This window comes from Protopterus annectens, chromosome 6.part0 (genome assembly GCF_019279795.1).
Source record: "Protopterus annectens isolate FY-2018-M chromosome 6.part0, PAN1.0, whole genome shotgun sequence".
Taxonomy (NCBI): domain Eukaryota; kingdom Metazoa; phylum Chordata; order Ceratodontiformes; family Protopteridae; genus Protopterus; species Protopterus annectens.
Genome location: NC_056737.1, coordinates 269,981,200 through 269,995,763, shown reverse-complemented (window position 1 = coordinate 269,995,763; position 14,564 = coordinate 269,981,200). Strand labels below are relative to the sequence as shown.

The 14,564-nt window shown below is 41.5% G+C and overlaps 1 protein-coding gene across 1 annotated transcript in view; it reads left to right on the top strand.

Moving 5' to 3' along the window:
* Nucleotides 1-14,564, top strand: part of LOC122804259 (transmembrane protein 87A-like) — a gene marked incomplete in the record, with an annotated part of 1,166,529 nt that overhangs the window by 714,605 nt on the left and 437,360 nt on the right. The window contains 1 exon segment of the mRNA XM_044074023.1: nucleotides 200-293. Within this exon segment, the coding sequence (XP_043929958.1) occupies nucleotides 200-293 (94 nt within the window).

Below are 14,564 nucleotides of genomic sequence, written 5' to 3'. Positions count from 1 at the left end.
CATTTAACTGGCTTAGTTAATTAACCAGTTCTGATGAGTTTGTGTTAGTACAAAGAAGTCTTACTGCTAATGATTGTTGACGTTGCTACTGCAAAGGATGTATTAAAACAAATGAATGAAAACAGTGTAAATAAGTAATGTACTCTAACCTGAACATGATAATGTTACTTATAGAAATTTATCTTTTGTAACCCTTTAGGCCTCGACTAGGAGTCACTTTGCACCGTGTTCTTGCTGTTGGTCTGCTCTTTTTCATTTTCTCTGGCTTAGAGGGCGTTTTGAGAGTTACTCACGTGAGTGCAAAGCTTGTCATAATTAGCCATGACTGTCTTGCTTAAGTTTCTGTTCATTTGTGAAAATGTTATATATTTCACTGTTCTTTCTTGCATAACTGTGTATGTTATGGCTTTATTCTTGACTACGCAGAATAAAATTTAGTTTGACAGGCTGTCATCGCCTGTATATTTTTGTTTTACTTGTGAATGCAGAAATTGTTTTAATTATTTTTTTATAAACTGTCCACAGTGAAATGATGGCACATGGGTGAAGTAGCATAACAAGAGCTTCAGTAAGATGCAGTCCATTTATATATTTAAAAGTGAAGGTGATCAGCCTTTGGGGAATATAATGCTAAAGGTGGGGAGCTCCTTGGCAAAAAATAAAGTTAGTTCTGGGCTGGCAACAGTTGAATGAGAAAATTTCTACAGATTTAAACTCAATTTATTGCTATTTTAACTCCAACTCTAAGCTCCCACTGGATTTGACTTATTAGGAAATGTGTTTGAGTTAAGAGATAACCTACTGTTGGAGTGTCCAGTACCCCAGACGTATCCACTGACTCCACTTATTGTGCAGTTGCACATCGTATCAGAAATGTGGTTAAAGGTGGGTGTTAATGATCTCGGTACTACAAGTGATTCTTGAGAAGCCGCGGTGGTGCAGCGGTAGCGTTGTTGCCTCACAGCAAGAGGTTCTCCCATTCGATTCTCAGCTTGATTGCAGGGAGTGCCTTTTGTGTGGAGTCTGCATGTCCTCCCCGCAGTTGGGTGGGCGTTTGAAAGATGTGTAAATGGGCGTGCCTTCGTTGAAGGTTGAACGTCAAGCTGGCACCTCGGTGTTCGTGAAAATCTACTGCCAGTCATTAGTGGACCAGAGTTCCGCTGTGGCGACCCCTAACCGGGAAAAGCCAAAAGACAACAACTACAGGTGATTCTTGGAATATGCTTGTTGTCTCTTCTTAAATTGTAAGGTAGTAATAAACAACTTCTATTTGTTTGAGTGCTTACTTGGTCAATAAATTTGTGCATAAATGATTCTTCTGTCATGATAGGGATCAAAGGCAAACATTAACAAAAAATGAAATACACAAAGCCTAGTGCATTAACAAGAGAAGTAAATAAAACAAAGACTAGGCCTGGGTTATAGCTTATCTAGTGGGGAGGAGGCCATCAGTTGCTTGAACCTTCCTTTCCCCTACTTGATCCTCTTTGACTTTAGTGTTATCTAAGTTGTGAAAAGTGCTTACAGCATTAGATCTGTTTAGCAGAACAAGGAAAGATGGTCGTCTTTATCCTCAAGAGTATGGTGAGGACATTGCTTTACAGAAAAATCTCTTTTGAAGTCAGAAATGGGAGAGAGATCGGAAACTTCCTGCTCACCCCTGTGGCAGCAAAACTAAATGAAAATATGAATTTCTGGCATGTAGCAGTCAAAGCTGAAACCACAACTCAAGGAACTCAAGTTCACAGCTCTTGGATATGCACATCATTCATTATGGCTTATTAAGCCACTCTGAGGAAGTGGGCAAGAGATTATTATTTATTTGTTGTGACCATCATCAAAACTATGATGACTAATTCTTGAGTTTTTCAGCTTCTGGATTTTTGTCACATCCTGGAACTGACCACTTTATCAAAGTGTTCTTGGGGGTATGTTATACTTACACTGATAATGTTAAGCTCTGAAAGGTGCTGTCAAGATGGTTCCTACAAGAATTTAAGGGTCTCAAACCCCCCCCCCTTTCTTGACAATCTGGCCTCTTGTGACTATCTGCCACTGCTTCCCACCCTCCCGGCATCTGTCAACCCTTATCCTCTCTGTCAAAGAAACTTTCCTTATCTCTTCAGGCTTGGCAGCCAGTGACCAGAGACCATTGGGTTCTTTGCATCATTCACCATGGTTACAGGATGTCTTGGCTTTCACTGCCTCTGTGTTCAGTCATTCTACCTGTACGTTCATGTCAGTTGCACTTAATACCTCCAAATTTGAAAGAATTTTTTTTTTTCTTTACAGGGCATTATTCTTGTTTATCAAAAAAGAATCTATTTTTATTCAGGAATTTTTCTGGCATCTACAAAAGTTGTAAAACGGAGGCCTATTCTAGATTTATCCTTTCTTCATGTGTTTCTAAGAAACACAGAAATTGAAAATGTGTACTCTGCAGTCTTCTGATTCCACACCAAGCCTTTCTGGTTACTTTGAATGTAAAAGATTCTTATCTGCATAATCTGATCTATGTGGACCGCAGGAGATTTTTGAGGTTCTCTTTTTTTTTTGGAATATTATTTTAAGTTATGTGCTTTGCCCTTTGGGTTCTGTATGTCACAGAGTTTTCACAAATTGCCAACCTCTGGTTCTTGCTTTCTGCAGACTTCAGGAAATTCAGATTTTCCCTTACTTTGGGTGACTTGCTCCTTCAGGCTCCTACAAGTGAGAAGCTCCTCCTAGGTCTTAACTTTGCAATGAGTCTTCTTTTTTTCTCTGAGGTTACTGTAAACATTAGAAAGTGCATTCTAATTCCCTCCCAGGATCTGATATTTCTGGGCTCAGTTCCTTGTTAAGGACAGCCTTCCTTCCTCAGGCAAATATGCCTTTCCTAAATGAATACTTTCTTTTTCCATTAAATGTGCCCTCAGCAAGAGAGATCTTGAGGGCCCTGGGATTAATGACCTCCACCATTTTCATCATTCCTTGGGCCAAACTCCTCTTTTAATTTCTCCATATCTTTTGGATTTTTAATCCTATGATGGGAATGGACCCCATTCCTAAGATTAAAGTTAATGAAATGAGTATTGTTTCACTCTTTGATGTCAGCCAAAAGTGCTCTTCACAACACCCACAATGTGCCCAGTAATGACTCCTCCTGCAATTCATACGGAGTTACATGTATTGGTAACATATCTAAATATGATTGTAACGTCTTTTTTTATAAGACTCTGTTGCCCCTTCTACTATTGGAACTGTCTGGTTATCTTTCTTCCACATTGCTCTCGTTTCTGCTTGCAAATCCTGATATTTTATGACTTTGTGTGTCTCTGTACGCAAGACACTGTAGTCATGGTTGTAGTGATTTCAGTGATCAGTGCTACTTTTGTCTTCTTTTCATGGACCACTATATCTGTTTTTTCTCGCATCTATGTTTTGAACTGTTGGTAGTGGGTGATCCCATGTTATGTAGACTTAATCATTTTCTGTGATGCTTTGTGGCTCATGTTTCCAGTGTTTTTCATCTACTTAAATATTATAATGTTTGCACAGTCCCCAGTGCAACAGTCTTGCCACATTATTATGCCTTTCAGTATACAGTCCTTCTGCCATTAGTATGTTATAACCAGCAACAGGGTGTGCAACCATTTCCAGTTCTGTTTTACAATACCTACATGTCTGTTTCTCCCATATATTCAGTGGACTTTGTAAACCATCGTGGTTTGAATTTGCCTGTCCTTAACCATTCCTGTCTTCGATCCTGGACAAGATGCGGTGTTCCAGGAGTTTTCTATACTCCCAACTATATTTATGCATTTTCCACATTTATTGCCTTCTCATCTGATCCTTCCCCTTGTATTCTTTCTTTTTTGTTTTTGGCACATTCAGTTGCTGCCTGACTTTTATTTACTTCTGGTTTGATTTACATTCTCGCTTGATGCCGATATGCTTCTGCTAGACTAAGCAGGGAAGTCATCTTAGATTTATTTTCCTCATGTTTCAAAACTTTCACTATGTTTGGGTTTTGTGAGGTCAGCAGATGTATATGCAGTCCTACAATTGCAGATCTATACATATAATCAATTTCAAGGAGGCCCATACCTCCTTCGGAACGAGGAATGTATAATCTTTGTATGCACTGATTTTTATAAATCGTTTGATGAGTATGAATCATTATCCTTGTTTTCCTGTTTAATCTGTCCCACACCTTTAGGGGCCAGTCCAAAACTATAAGTTAGGACATGAAGAGCAAATTGGGTTATAGCTTTAACTTTGCTCCTAGATGTCGATGCTGTTTTCCACATGAGGAAGATTCAGTGGTATGTCAAATCCACCTAGATGCAGAATTTACCTCTGAACTTCCAATTCCTTTCTTGACAATTATCAAAAGGGAACTTCTTTGGTGGATCATTCAGATATCTCTCAATCCAGATATGTTTTTTCTTGTTCCTTCCCTTTGTCAAGTTCTTTTTACTGATGCTTCAGACCTGGCTTGGGGGTATGGTCCAATAAGGACCACAGTGAATATCAAGGAAGTGAAAGCAGTGTTTCTAGCTTTGCAGTCCTTGCATCACCTCTGGTGTCTCTTTTTACAGACAATACCACCGCAGTGTGGTACATAAGATGGAGAAAGATCATACCACCTTTGCAGGGTGGCAGTAACTGCTTGGGCAGGTATACAGCACAATCTGTTTATTCAAGCAGGTTTACATTCCTTCGAGAAACAATTCAGTGGCAGATAACTTGAAGCAGGTCCTTTTCAGACCATCACAAATGGATGTTGAACAGAGAAGTCTTCCTACAGATTGCCCATCAGTGGGATACTTAAATAGAGCTTTCCTTTTTACAGTTGAATTCCTCACAGATTAGTTGTAGCAATGCACAAGGTTTCCCTGCATCAACCAGTTGAAGCTAAGATCAGTATTCCTAGCCCTGATGACCTTGGAGGCATAGCTGCTTCCAGGGATTCCCATCGGGGAAAAAAAATCTGTTTTGGTAACCAAGATACCAAGGTGGGCACAAGGATTTGCCCCTCTGCATGGAAAAGATGCTTGTCTAGCAATGGATCATAGACGTGGACATTGCTTTCTCACATTTCGCATTCCTTTGGAAATGAACACACACAGACTCTCTGAAAGGCTTTTCTCTTCCTCTTCTGGAGCTGCATATTGAGTATTTTTCTTCTTATTCTGGAGAGGGATCCATTTACCACCATCTTCACTCTCCGAAGAATTCAGTCTTTTCCTTGTTCTCTTTCATTTAGCAGAGAAATGAGCAAATAGCAGTGAATGCTTTCTGATAGGAGTTTCCTATACGCAGTCGTATAATTTGACAATTTCATGTGTTGCGTAATTTAGGTAAGGAACACTAAACTCATTTTATTTGCCCCTCTGTGGTCAAAAAGTGCATGTTTTTCAGTCTGTCAGGTTACAACTGGTTACAACTAAGGATGTCACTCATGGTTATGGAAACATCTGTCTCCTCTTTTGGTTTTAGTTTCTGGTGTAAATCCTTTAATTTTGTTGGAGTTAGTCTAAGGTGACATTGCTTATCGGGGTTGTTCTGAAGCATTCCATTTTGCAGGCATGTTTGTCCAAGTGGAAACTGTTGCAAGTTTGGCCAGGGCGGTACTTTTACCACCCCACATGACTAAATGCAGATGACCTCAACTTTTCTCAATCATCTGATGTTTAGTTATTCCGTAGTTTAGATGCATGTCAGCTGTATGTGTGCATTGACAGGATTGTAGTCCTTAACCTTCTTGGTAAGAGTTTGTAAAAAAAAAAAAAAAAAAATTCATCTTCATCCTCCTTTGAAAAATCTCTGTGTAGGATCTAAACTTCATAACTGAGATGATTGACATTCTCTCTTGATCTTGCTAGCTCAGTGTCATTGAAGTTCATTTTCTGGGAAGCTGTCTGGTAGCTGTCTCCTGTGCTTGAAGGATCTCAGAGCTTCAGACCATATTTTTGTAGAGAATCGTATCTAGTCTTTCACAGATGCAAGGCATCTTTCAGGATGATTCCATGTGTCCTGAAAGTGAATTTAAAATTCTACTGAACCAGTCTAGCTACTACTTTTATCTGGGAAAGAGAAAGCTATGATCACCCTGTATGTCCCCTGACAACTTTGGTACTACCTGAAATGTGTACCCACTTTTAAGAAGGATCCCCGTTGGTCTACTTTCTGTATAGGAGCGAAGGGCTGGTTGTTCCCAAGCTGATTAGCCAGCAGGCGTTTTCCAAATGGATTGTCACCTACCCTGTCTTCTGCCATCAGGCAGCTGACTGTCAGTTGATAAATGCTGCATTCAGAAATCTATTGCTTCTGGATTGTCTCCCTGTAAGCCATGTGTGACGAGGTTTCTCAGCCTTTGGTGTGCATTTTCATTAGTTGTATGAACCATTACTTAAACAGCTGGCAAAGACTTGAGAAAAGTTTGCTTTTTGACTTAGTTTTTGTTTGTGTTGTTCCCTGGTTGTTTTTATCCTGGTGATTACTGCACAAGAGTCAGTCCCGTGGAGAACCTATACAAGGGAGTCCTCAATTTTAGATATAATAGACATGCTCTTCTTGTATCATTTTATCTATAAGAGGACCCTACTTGATAGGTCAGGTTGCCTTTGTCAATAGCTGTGGTTGTTTCAATTATTGCAAGTGTGCAATCTTCATTCTTATTACTTGATTTGCAAGAAAGGGCTTATTATTGGCAAAGCACAAAATAGTGGGCTTCCTGTACTTCACAGCATGACTCCTCATTTTATACTCATGGATTTCCCCAGATGCAGGATCACTTTTTTTTCCCCCAAATATTATTTGGTGGATATGATGAACCTCAGAGTCCTCCTGTACATCAGCTGTTACAGGAGGAATGTATCTTTTATTTATTTATTTATCTATAATGTCATGGTATTATTTTGTTACATGTGCAAAATCACTATAAATAAAATGTAGGATACATTTGCAGTCAGACAAGATGTACACTTTACAAGTATTCCTTTTCTTCCCATTCTGGAATAATTTAGACTGTTGATGCTGAAGAAATTTGAAAAGTGCTGAAACTCTCACATGTCTAGGTGTGCTGCAGCTGCCTTTTATTTAAAGAAAGAGAATGACTTGAAGTTAAATTGCTTTGAAGTTCTTCATAAGTTATGAGTGTCATTTTCACTGGATTCATTAACTTGTACAGGTTAAATGAACAAACATCTCAGTTTCTTAATCAGCATCCCATATATTCTGACTGCACTGTTTAGTAAATTACAGGAAGATTTATTTATCAATCTTTCATGTTTCAATGTTGCAGCTGCATTTCTATGTCTATGTACAACCATTGTCTAATAATTTTCTGCTTTTGTTTGCCTTTCCAATGCAGAATGAAGAGACTGTTCTACTAATTGCTAACATGGCTCTGTCATTGCTTGATGCTGTTATTGTGTGGTGGATATCCTTTTCTATGTCTTTTTAGGTAGATTTTAGATCCTAACTGGAAAATACCACTTGAATTGTTTCACATAAAGGAAGCAACAAAAATGTCTTGAAAATAAAACTTTTTGGTCTTCGACACTTCACATATTTGCAGAAACAAAAATGATGGCAAGTGCTTGAGATACCATCAAATCACATAATGTGTTTTTTATGGCAAAATATAGAAATGCCATATGGATACAAATTTACAGATATTTTTGTGTTAATCTCTTATGTGCAAAAGGATACAGTCCCCTGGATTGACTTCAAAATAATATAAAATGTTGTCCAGAAGCAGACAAAGGTTGTACTGTGCTTTGTCTCCTGATGTCAGGAAATGACTGGCAGCTAGCACTGAGAATGTTTGGGCATTAACAGCTGTAGAGTCACTGTGAAATGTCCAGCATTTAGGCTTTTGGGTGCAATGGATTACAGGATGCATTAGACATTTAGTGAGGGCTCATTAAACCGTAATTAATATTGGAGGTATGGATTGTGCAATAGTTACCCATGGGTGTTGGAGCTGAGCTACAGGGATAAAGTCAAAGTTGTTGACTGAAAGCACAAGTAGGTAAATACTGTACAGTACATAACTCTAATGCTGACTATTGGTGTTATAGTTTGGTAATATTTTTATATTTGTTTTTCTATGAGCATGTTTCCAACTTTGTGGCTCTGTGCCACCCGACCTTAGTTCCCAGTGCCTCTGTCGACTAAAGCCAGTGGATTCCTGGGGTAAATTTTCTGTTTCCCATCCACTCATCAAGATTTCTCTTGAAGAGGGCCAGTGAGGTGCTCTGCTTGACATGAATGGGAAGTCTGTTCCATAGCATGGGCAGTCTCAGGGTTATGAACCTGTCCCTCCAGCATGTTTTGTTGATTGTGGTAATGAGGTTGAGGTCTCTGGAGCGTGTGGTGTGGAGGGATTGGGATTTCTTTAAATGCAGCATTTCTAACAGAGCTGGGTCAGATGTGGCTTTGTAAGTCAAGTAGAGATCGCCTATAAGTAGGCAATATGAGACAGAGAATGCTGTCCATATAGGACAAATGTTTAAGGCCTAGAATCCTCTTTGTGAAGTACTTTTGTGGCCTCTTCAGTTGTTTAGTGAGGTACATGCCAAATTGGAGCATTGTACTCAATGATTGGCCTAATAAGGGAAGAGTAGAGGGAGACAATAACCTCTTTCTTCCTGGATGCAAAATGCTTAGTAATGTTATGTGTCACATAGAAGGACTTTCTGACCACAGTGGCAATGTGGTGGTCAAAAGAGAGGTTGTTGTCATCCTGTGTTCCCAGATCTCTTATAAAACCTTCTGTGTTCAGCGGACTACTATTGATGTGGTAATTCATGGGAACCGAGTTTTTCCCAAAGGGGATGACAACACATTTTTTTGGTATTGAGCTTAAGGCCATGGTTCTGACATCAGTCATTGGTCTCAGTAAGGCCTTTCTGTAGTATGTCAACATCACTTGGGGAGTTAATAATAGCTCCCGACTTGCAATCATCTGCATACTTTGCCAGCCAGAGTCCCTTCGTGTTGGCCTGGACTTCAGAGAAGTCGATACCAAACAGGAGAGGACCCAGGACCAAACCCTGTGAGACTCCACTCATGACTGGTTGACAGTTTGACTTGGAGTCAGTTACTTTCACACTGTGGGTTCTACCTGTGAGCCAGTTTGCAACCCACCTAGTGATATAAGGGTTGATGCCTAGCTTAGCGAGTTTTTCTATGATTCCTGAGTGGGGAATAGTATCAAAGGCCTTGGCCAGATCAAGGTAGGCTGTATGAAGAACCTTGCCTTCATCCACAGCTCTGGTGACTAACTCAAAGAAGTTGACCAGTTTGAGCAGGCATGATCTACCCTTCACAAAACCAAACTGCGTGGGATCCAGAGTTTGGAGATTCCCTATATCCTTGTTTATTAGGTCCATGATGATGCATTCCATAGCTTTGCATATCAGACTCGTCAGGCTAAATAGGCGATAGTTCCCCAGGGTCTGTAGTCTCTCCTCCTTTGTGGAGAGGGATGACTGTAGCAGTGCGCCGTTCGGTAGGGAAAAAGTCTGAGGTGAGGCTGTGATTGAACAGGGCACACAGGTGAGGTGCCAGTTCACTCTGTAGTTTATGTAGAACACAGCCAGGGATATTGTCAGATCCCATAAAAGCTGTATTCTTGGCCTTGGACAGAGATCTTTTAATCTGTGCAGCAGTAATATTGGGTGCCTGGCAATCTACTGGTATTGTGATTGGTCCTTTGGGTGGGGGGGGGGGTAAAGTTGGCACTGCATCTGTCGGCCAGTATATTGGCAATATATGTTGGCTCTGTATAGGAGGTACCATTGTACAGTACCTCAGAGCAAATCTGGGTATTGCTGTGGAGATTCTTTACATAACTATAGAAAGCCTTATGGTTGTTTTTACTATCTGCTGCAATTCTGTTTTCATTGCTAGCTTTAAAGGATTTGATGAGCATATCTTAGAGCTCATTTAATATGAGAGAATTGTGTAGTAAGTTAATGTAGGAAAAACTTCATTCATTTGGAATTTAAAGCAAAACTGAGAGCATTTGCAGTTTTCTCATCTTTTGTTTGTATTTGAAGAAGATGTGCTTTACAAAACTTTCTTGAAGGCATCTGATGCGTGTCTAAGCTGCACAGTGTCATATGTGTGGTGTTTTCTGTCATAAGTAAGCTTTGCATTAGGATTCAGTTTTGGATTATCTGTTTACACAGAGTAGAAATTGAAGGTGAAGTATCGCTGTTCGTCCCCTTACCCTAGGACTTGGGATTGCCATGAAGCTTACTGTGGGGCCTACTGTTCTGGCTGCCGTACGCTCTCACCATTGTGGAATCTGAAATTGATCATTTTTGGTTCCGTTGTGGACTTCAGAACAGTGCAGATTTGCATGGAGCTGTGTTTTGCTGTCTAGGGTTGAAGTACGTTTTTGGAAGATTTATGCTGCTGTATATAAATGTTTATTTTGGCAAGTCTGTAGTAAATATATGGAGTTAAAACAGGATGTTCTTCGTGTTTCACTGTTGCAGTCATCACATTTGGATTATACCTGCCAGGGTAGCCCTCGGCTGGCCCGAATACCAGAGGCTTAGTATTTTTACGTCAGCTGCTGTCGCTTCAGGACTGACATCAGGCTGGCCATAACCCTTTGGCACACAGCCTCTACCATGCAACTGCACCTGTTAGCACAATTCCTACCAGGCACTCAACTTTCTGGCAGACCAGTTAAGCAGAAATCTGCCAGACCCACGTGAGTGGCAGCTCAACAGAAGAACCTTCACCCTAATAACTTGGAAATGGGGCACCCCGAAGGTTGACCTCTTTGCCTCCCTCACCAACTATCAGCTCAGGAAATTCTGAACCAGAGCGCTTCACTTTATGCCTTGGAAAGTGGATGCCCTGTCCTTCCCCTGGGTAAATCTATTGGTCTATGCCTTTCCTTCACTACTTCTCACATCCAGGGTACTGCTCAAAATAAAGGAGGAAAAACCAAGAACAATTCTTATAGCTCCAGACTGACCTCGCCAGCACTGGTACCCCTTGCTGCACAGCCTGTCACCACTGCCACCATGGCATCTTCCTCAGATTCCAAACCTCCTGACCCAGAGGGAAGAGAAATTCATGCATCCCCAACTGCAGACTCTCAATTTGGCAGCTTGGCTTATTCCCTAACCTCAGATCAATCTGCAAACCTCAGTAAACAGGTTCTAGATGTTATCCATGAGGCCAGACGCCCTAGCACTAGAAAGTCTTATGCTGACAAATGGAAAGGGTTCTGCACCTGGAACCAGGCTAAAGGAGCCAATATGGCACAGCCCTTCCCCTCTCATCTTGTATTACTTAGCTAACCTACTACACAGTGGCCTCTCTTTCTCCTCTATAAAAATTCATGCCTCTGCGATTTCTGCTCATTTTCCCACTGAGCAACCCTTTTTCACGTACCCTTTGGTCAAACAGTTCCTAAGAGTGGCTAGCAACTTGAGGCCACCCAGAAGGGCACCCACCACAGCTTAGGACCTTAACTATGCTTTGGAAAAACTCACCCTGCCCCCTTTTGAACCAGCTTCTTCTGCAGAGCTAAACGTTTTCTCCTGGAAGACGACATTCCTTCTGGCCATCACTTCAGCCAGAAGAGTCGCCGAGCTACAAGCCCTTATGGTTGTGGAACTCTTCATCATCTTCCATGCTGACAGGTTATCCCTCAGAACTAATCCATCCTTCATGCCCAAGGTGGTGTCGTGTGGCTCTCAACCAATCCATACATTTGCCCACCTTTTTTCCTAATCCCCAGAACAAGGGGGGGGGGGGATTCTGCACTCTGTAGATGTGCACAGACAGCTCAGATTCTATCTAGACAGAACTAAATCCTTCAGAAAGTCTGATCAATTGTTGGTTAGCTTTGCTACAGGGGCAGAAGGCTAAGCCATCTCCAAACAATCCATTTCCAAGTGGATAGCACACTGCATCCATTTCTGCTACAAACAACATGGAAAGCCTCCTGCCAGGGGTGTCTAAGACTCACTCCACCAGAGCAGCATCCATTCTGCAGCTTTCCTCAAAGGAGTCCCCACCAGGGACATCCTGGAGGCTGCCACCTGGACGTCTGTTCACACTTTTACCAAACATTACCACCTACCTCTCTTCTCCAAATTCAGGGCAGGGTTTGCCTCTGCAGTCTTGCAGGGTATCCTAGCCAGCCCCTAGTTTCTTTGACTGCCTCCACCCTTTTCTTCAGCTTTGGGAATCAACCCAAATGTGATGACTGCAACCGTGAAACATGAAGAACACAGTACAATTGTGTACACTTACCATAAATGTAGATGTTTGAGTGTATTCACTGTTGCAGTCCTGGTTTCCCTCCCTCCATCCATCTCCCTTTCTTCTCTTTCCTTTCTAAAGGACATATTGGTATTTACTTTCTACTGGTGGAGTTCTTCCTCCAGAACCTGGCTCCTACTTGGGGGCTCCTGACAGGTTAGGGCAAGAAAAACTGATATAATGGCATCGGATGCCTTACTTTATACTACTGACGACCTGACATCAGTCCTGAAGTGGCAGCAGCAGACGCAGAAATACTAAGCCTTTGGTATTTGGGCCGGCCGAGGGCTACCCTGCCCGAGATAACCCAAATGTGATGAATGCAACAGTGTATGAGCCACGGGACAGCTCCCCCATGATTATAATAGAATATTTATGTACTAAATACATTCAAGACTACTTTTGTACCCCATAGGATTTCACTGCATTTAAGTCCTAAATTCCATAGCAGTTCATTACTTTTAACAGCACATTTAGGCCTCACCAGGTATGTTGCTTTGTTTGTTGAAATTCTTGTGATTTTTTTTTTAATTGATGATGTAGTAACAACTTTGTACTTAGTTTTACATTAGTTTCACCCTGTATTTTGATCAGAGGTTATGTTATATAAACCCTAGTGTAAATAGACCTTGACACTGGAAGTTCTCTGAAACATTGCATTATTTGGTACCAGTGTCTGATGTCATATGTCAGTTGTTCTATGACAGTCCATAAGAAAAGTATTACAGAATTATAATAGGATATTTGGAACAAAGCACATCTGGAATTGCAGTTTTACTCTTGGGGATTTCGCTCCATCTTATCCTAAATTACACAGCAGCACACAGGCTTTGTCTGCATATGAAGCTTGGATCTTACTGTATATGCAGAAACAGGTCTATATTATATTGTTGAAACAGCATTACAGTGAATGACGTTTCGATGACATATAAAAAAGCGAAATCCGAAAACAGCGAAATCCCAGGTCACCAATTTATTTCCTAGGGAAAAAAAATCGGTAGACCAACACGACACACAACACACCAGTGGAAACATTTCAAAGTTGTGGGGCTTCCCCCCCCCACACCTCCCAATGTGGGGGGCAATGCCCTCCAAACACCCCCTAACTAAATATACCAACTCCGAGATTGCACTACAGTGGAGTAAATGGCAATGTCACGGCTCAGGCCAAGTGATCTTTTTCGTATGGCGTTAGATGACACCGCGTTTGGGCAGGAGATAGATAAGCTTCTTGACATGTTCAAAAGGGGTTACCCTTTGGAACTATTGGTGTCTGTCAAGGATGAAGTCCTTGGTAAAAGGAACAAAGGATGTTCTTCATGTTTCACTGTTGCAGTCACTACATTTGGGTAATCTGCTGGCAGGTTGCCCTCAGTAGGCGTGAATATCAAAGTCTTGGGTCCTGCGTCAGTGGCTGTCTCTTCTTCCATGACGTCAGGTCATCAGGGGTATAAAACAGGCAGCCGACACCATTTTCTTCAGTCTTTCTTGCGCGGTGCCCGAAGCAGAAGCAATTCACAAGTGAGTTTCAGAACCGAAGTCCTCAATTAAAGCTAAGTACCCCGTTGGGGAAACTTTTTCTTGCTCCATACCGATGTCAGTAAAAGTTAATAATTGCATTATTTGTGGGAAGCAAATACCTCATAAGGATTTTCATTTGTACTGTATTCCTTGTCTAGGCCCAGATCATTACGTGCCTTACTGTCGGTTTTGTGCTAGATTTAACCAATGCAGTATTAAGCATCGGTATATCTTTGCTTCAAAATATTTTGGAAATAGATTTAACTATCCTGATATGTCGTCGGATAGCAATCCGACTACCGGAGTTCACAAAAAACGCAAAGAAAAGGACTGACAGACCGTCGATGTCCAAAACCGATGAAGCTTCTCCTAAGCCAGTCGCCAGTTTGTCAGTACTCAGTGAGGCGCTTTCACAGCCCCTGATACCCACTACTTTCAAGTGACAGGCCTCTACCGAGACCCATGTGGAGTCCAGCACGCCGCGAGATTCTCAAAGTAATGTACCTGCGGATTTCTCACTTGGATAGGTCCGGAACCGCTGAGCAGACACTGGCTTCTGAGGGTGTCTTCAGGCCTCAGCATTTCTGTATAAAACCGACGCCAGCTTCAAAGACAAAGGCAACTTCTAAGGCTAAAAAACCGACACATGAGCCACTTGCTCAGGTCTCTATGCCCAAAAAGTAGATTATCAAAATGGCTGAAGACCTAATTACTTTCATCAGGGGTTCCCAACACCCTCCTGAAAAGAGGCCTAGGCA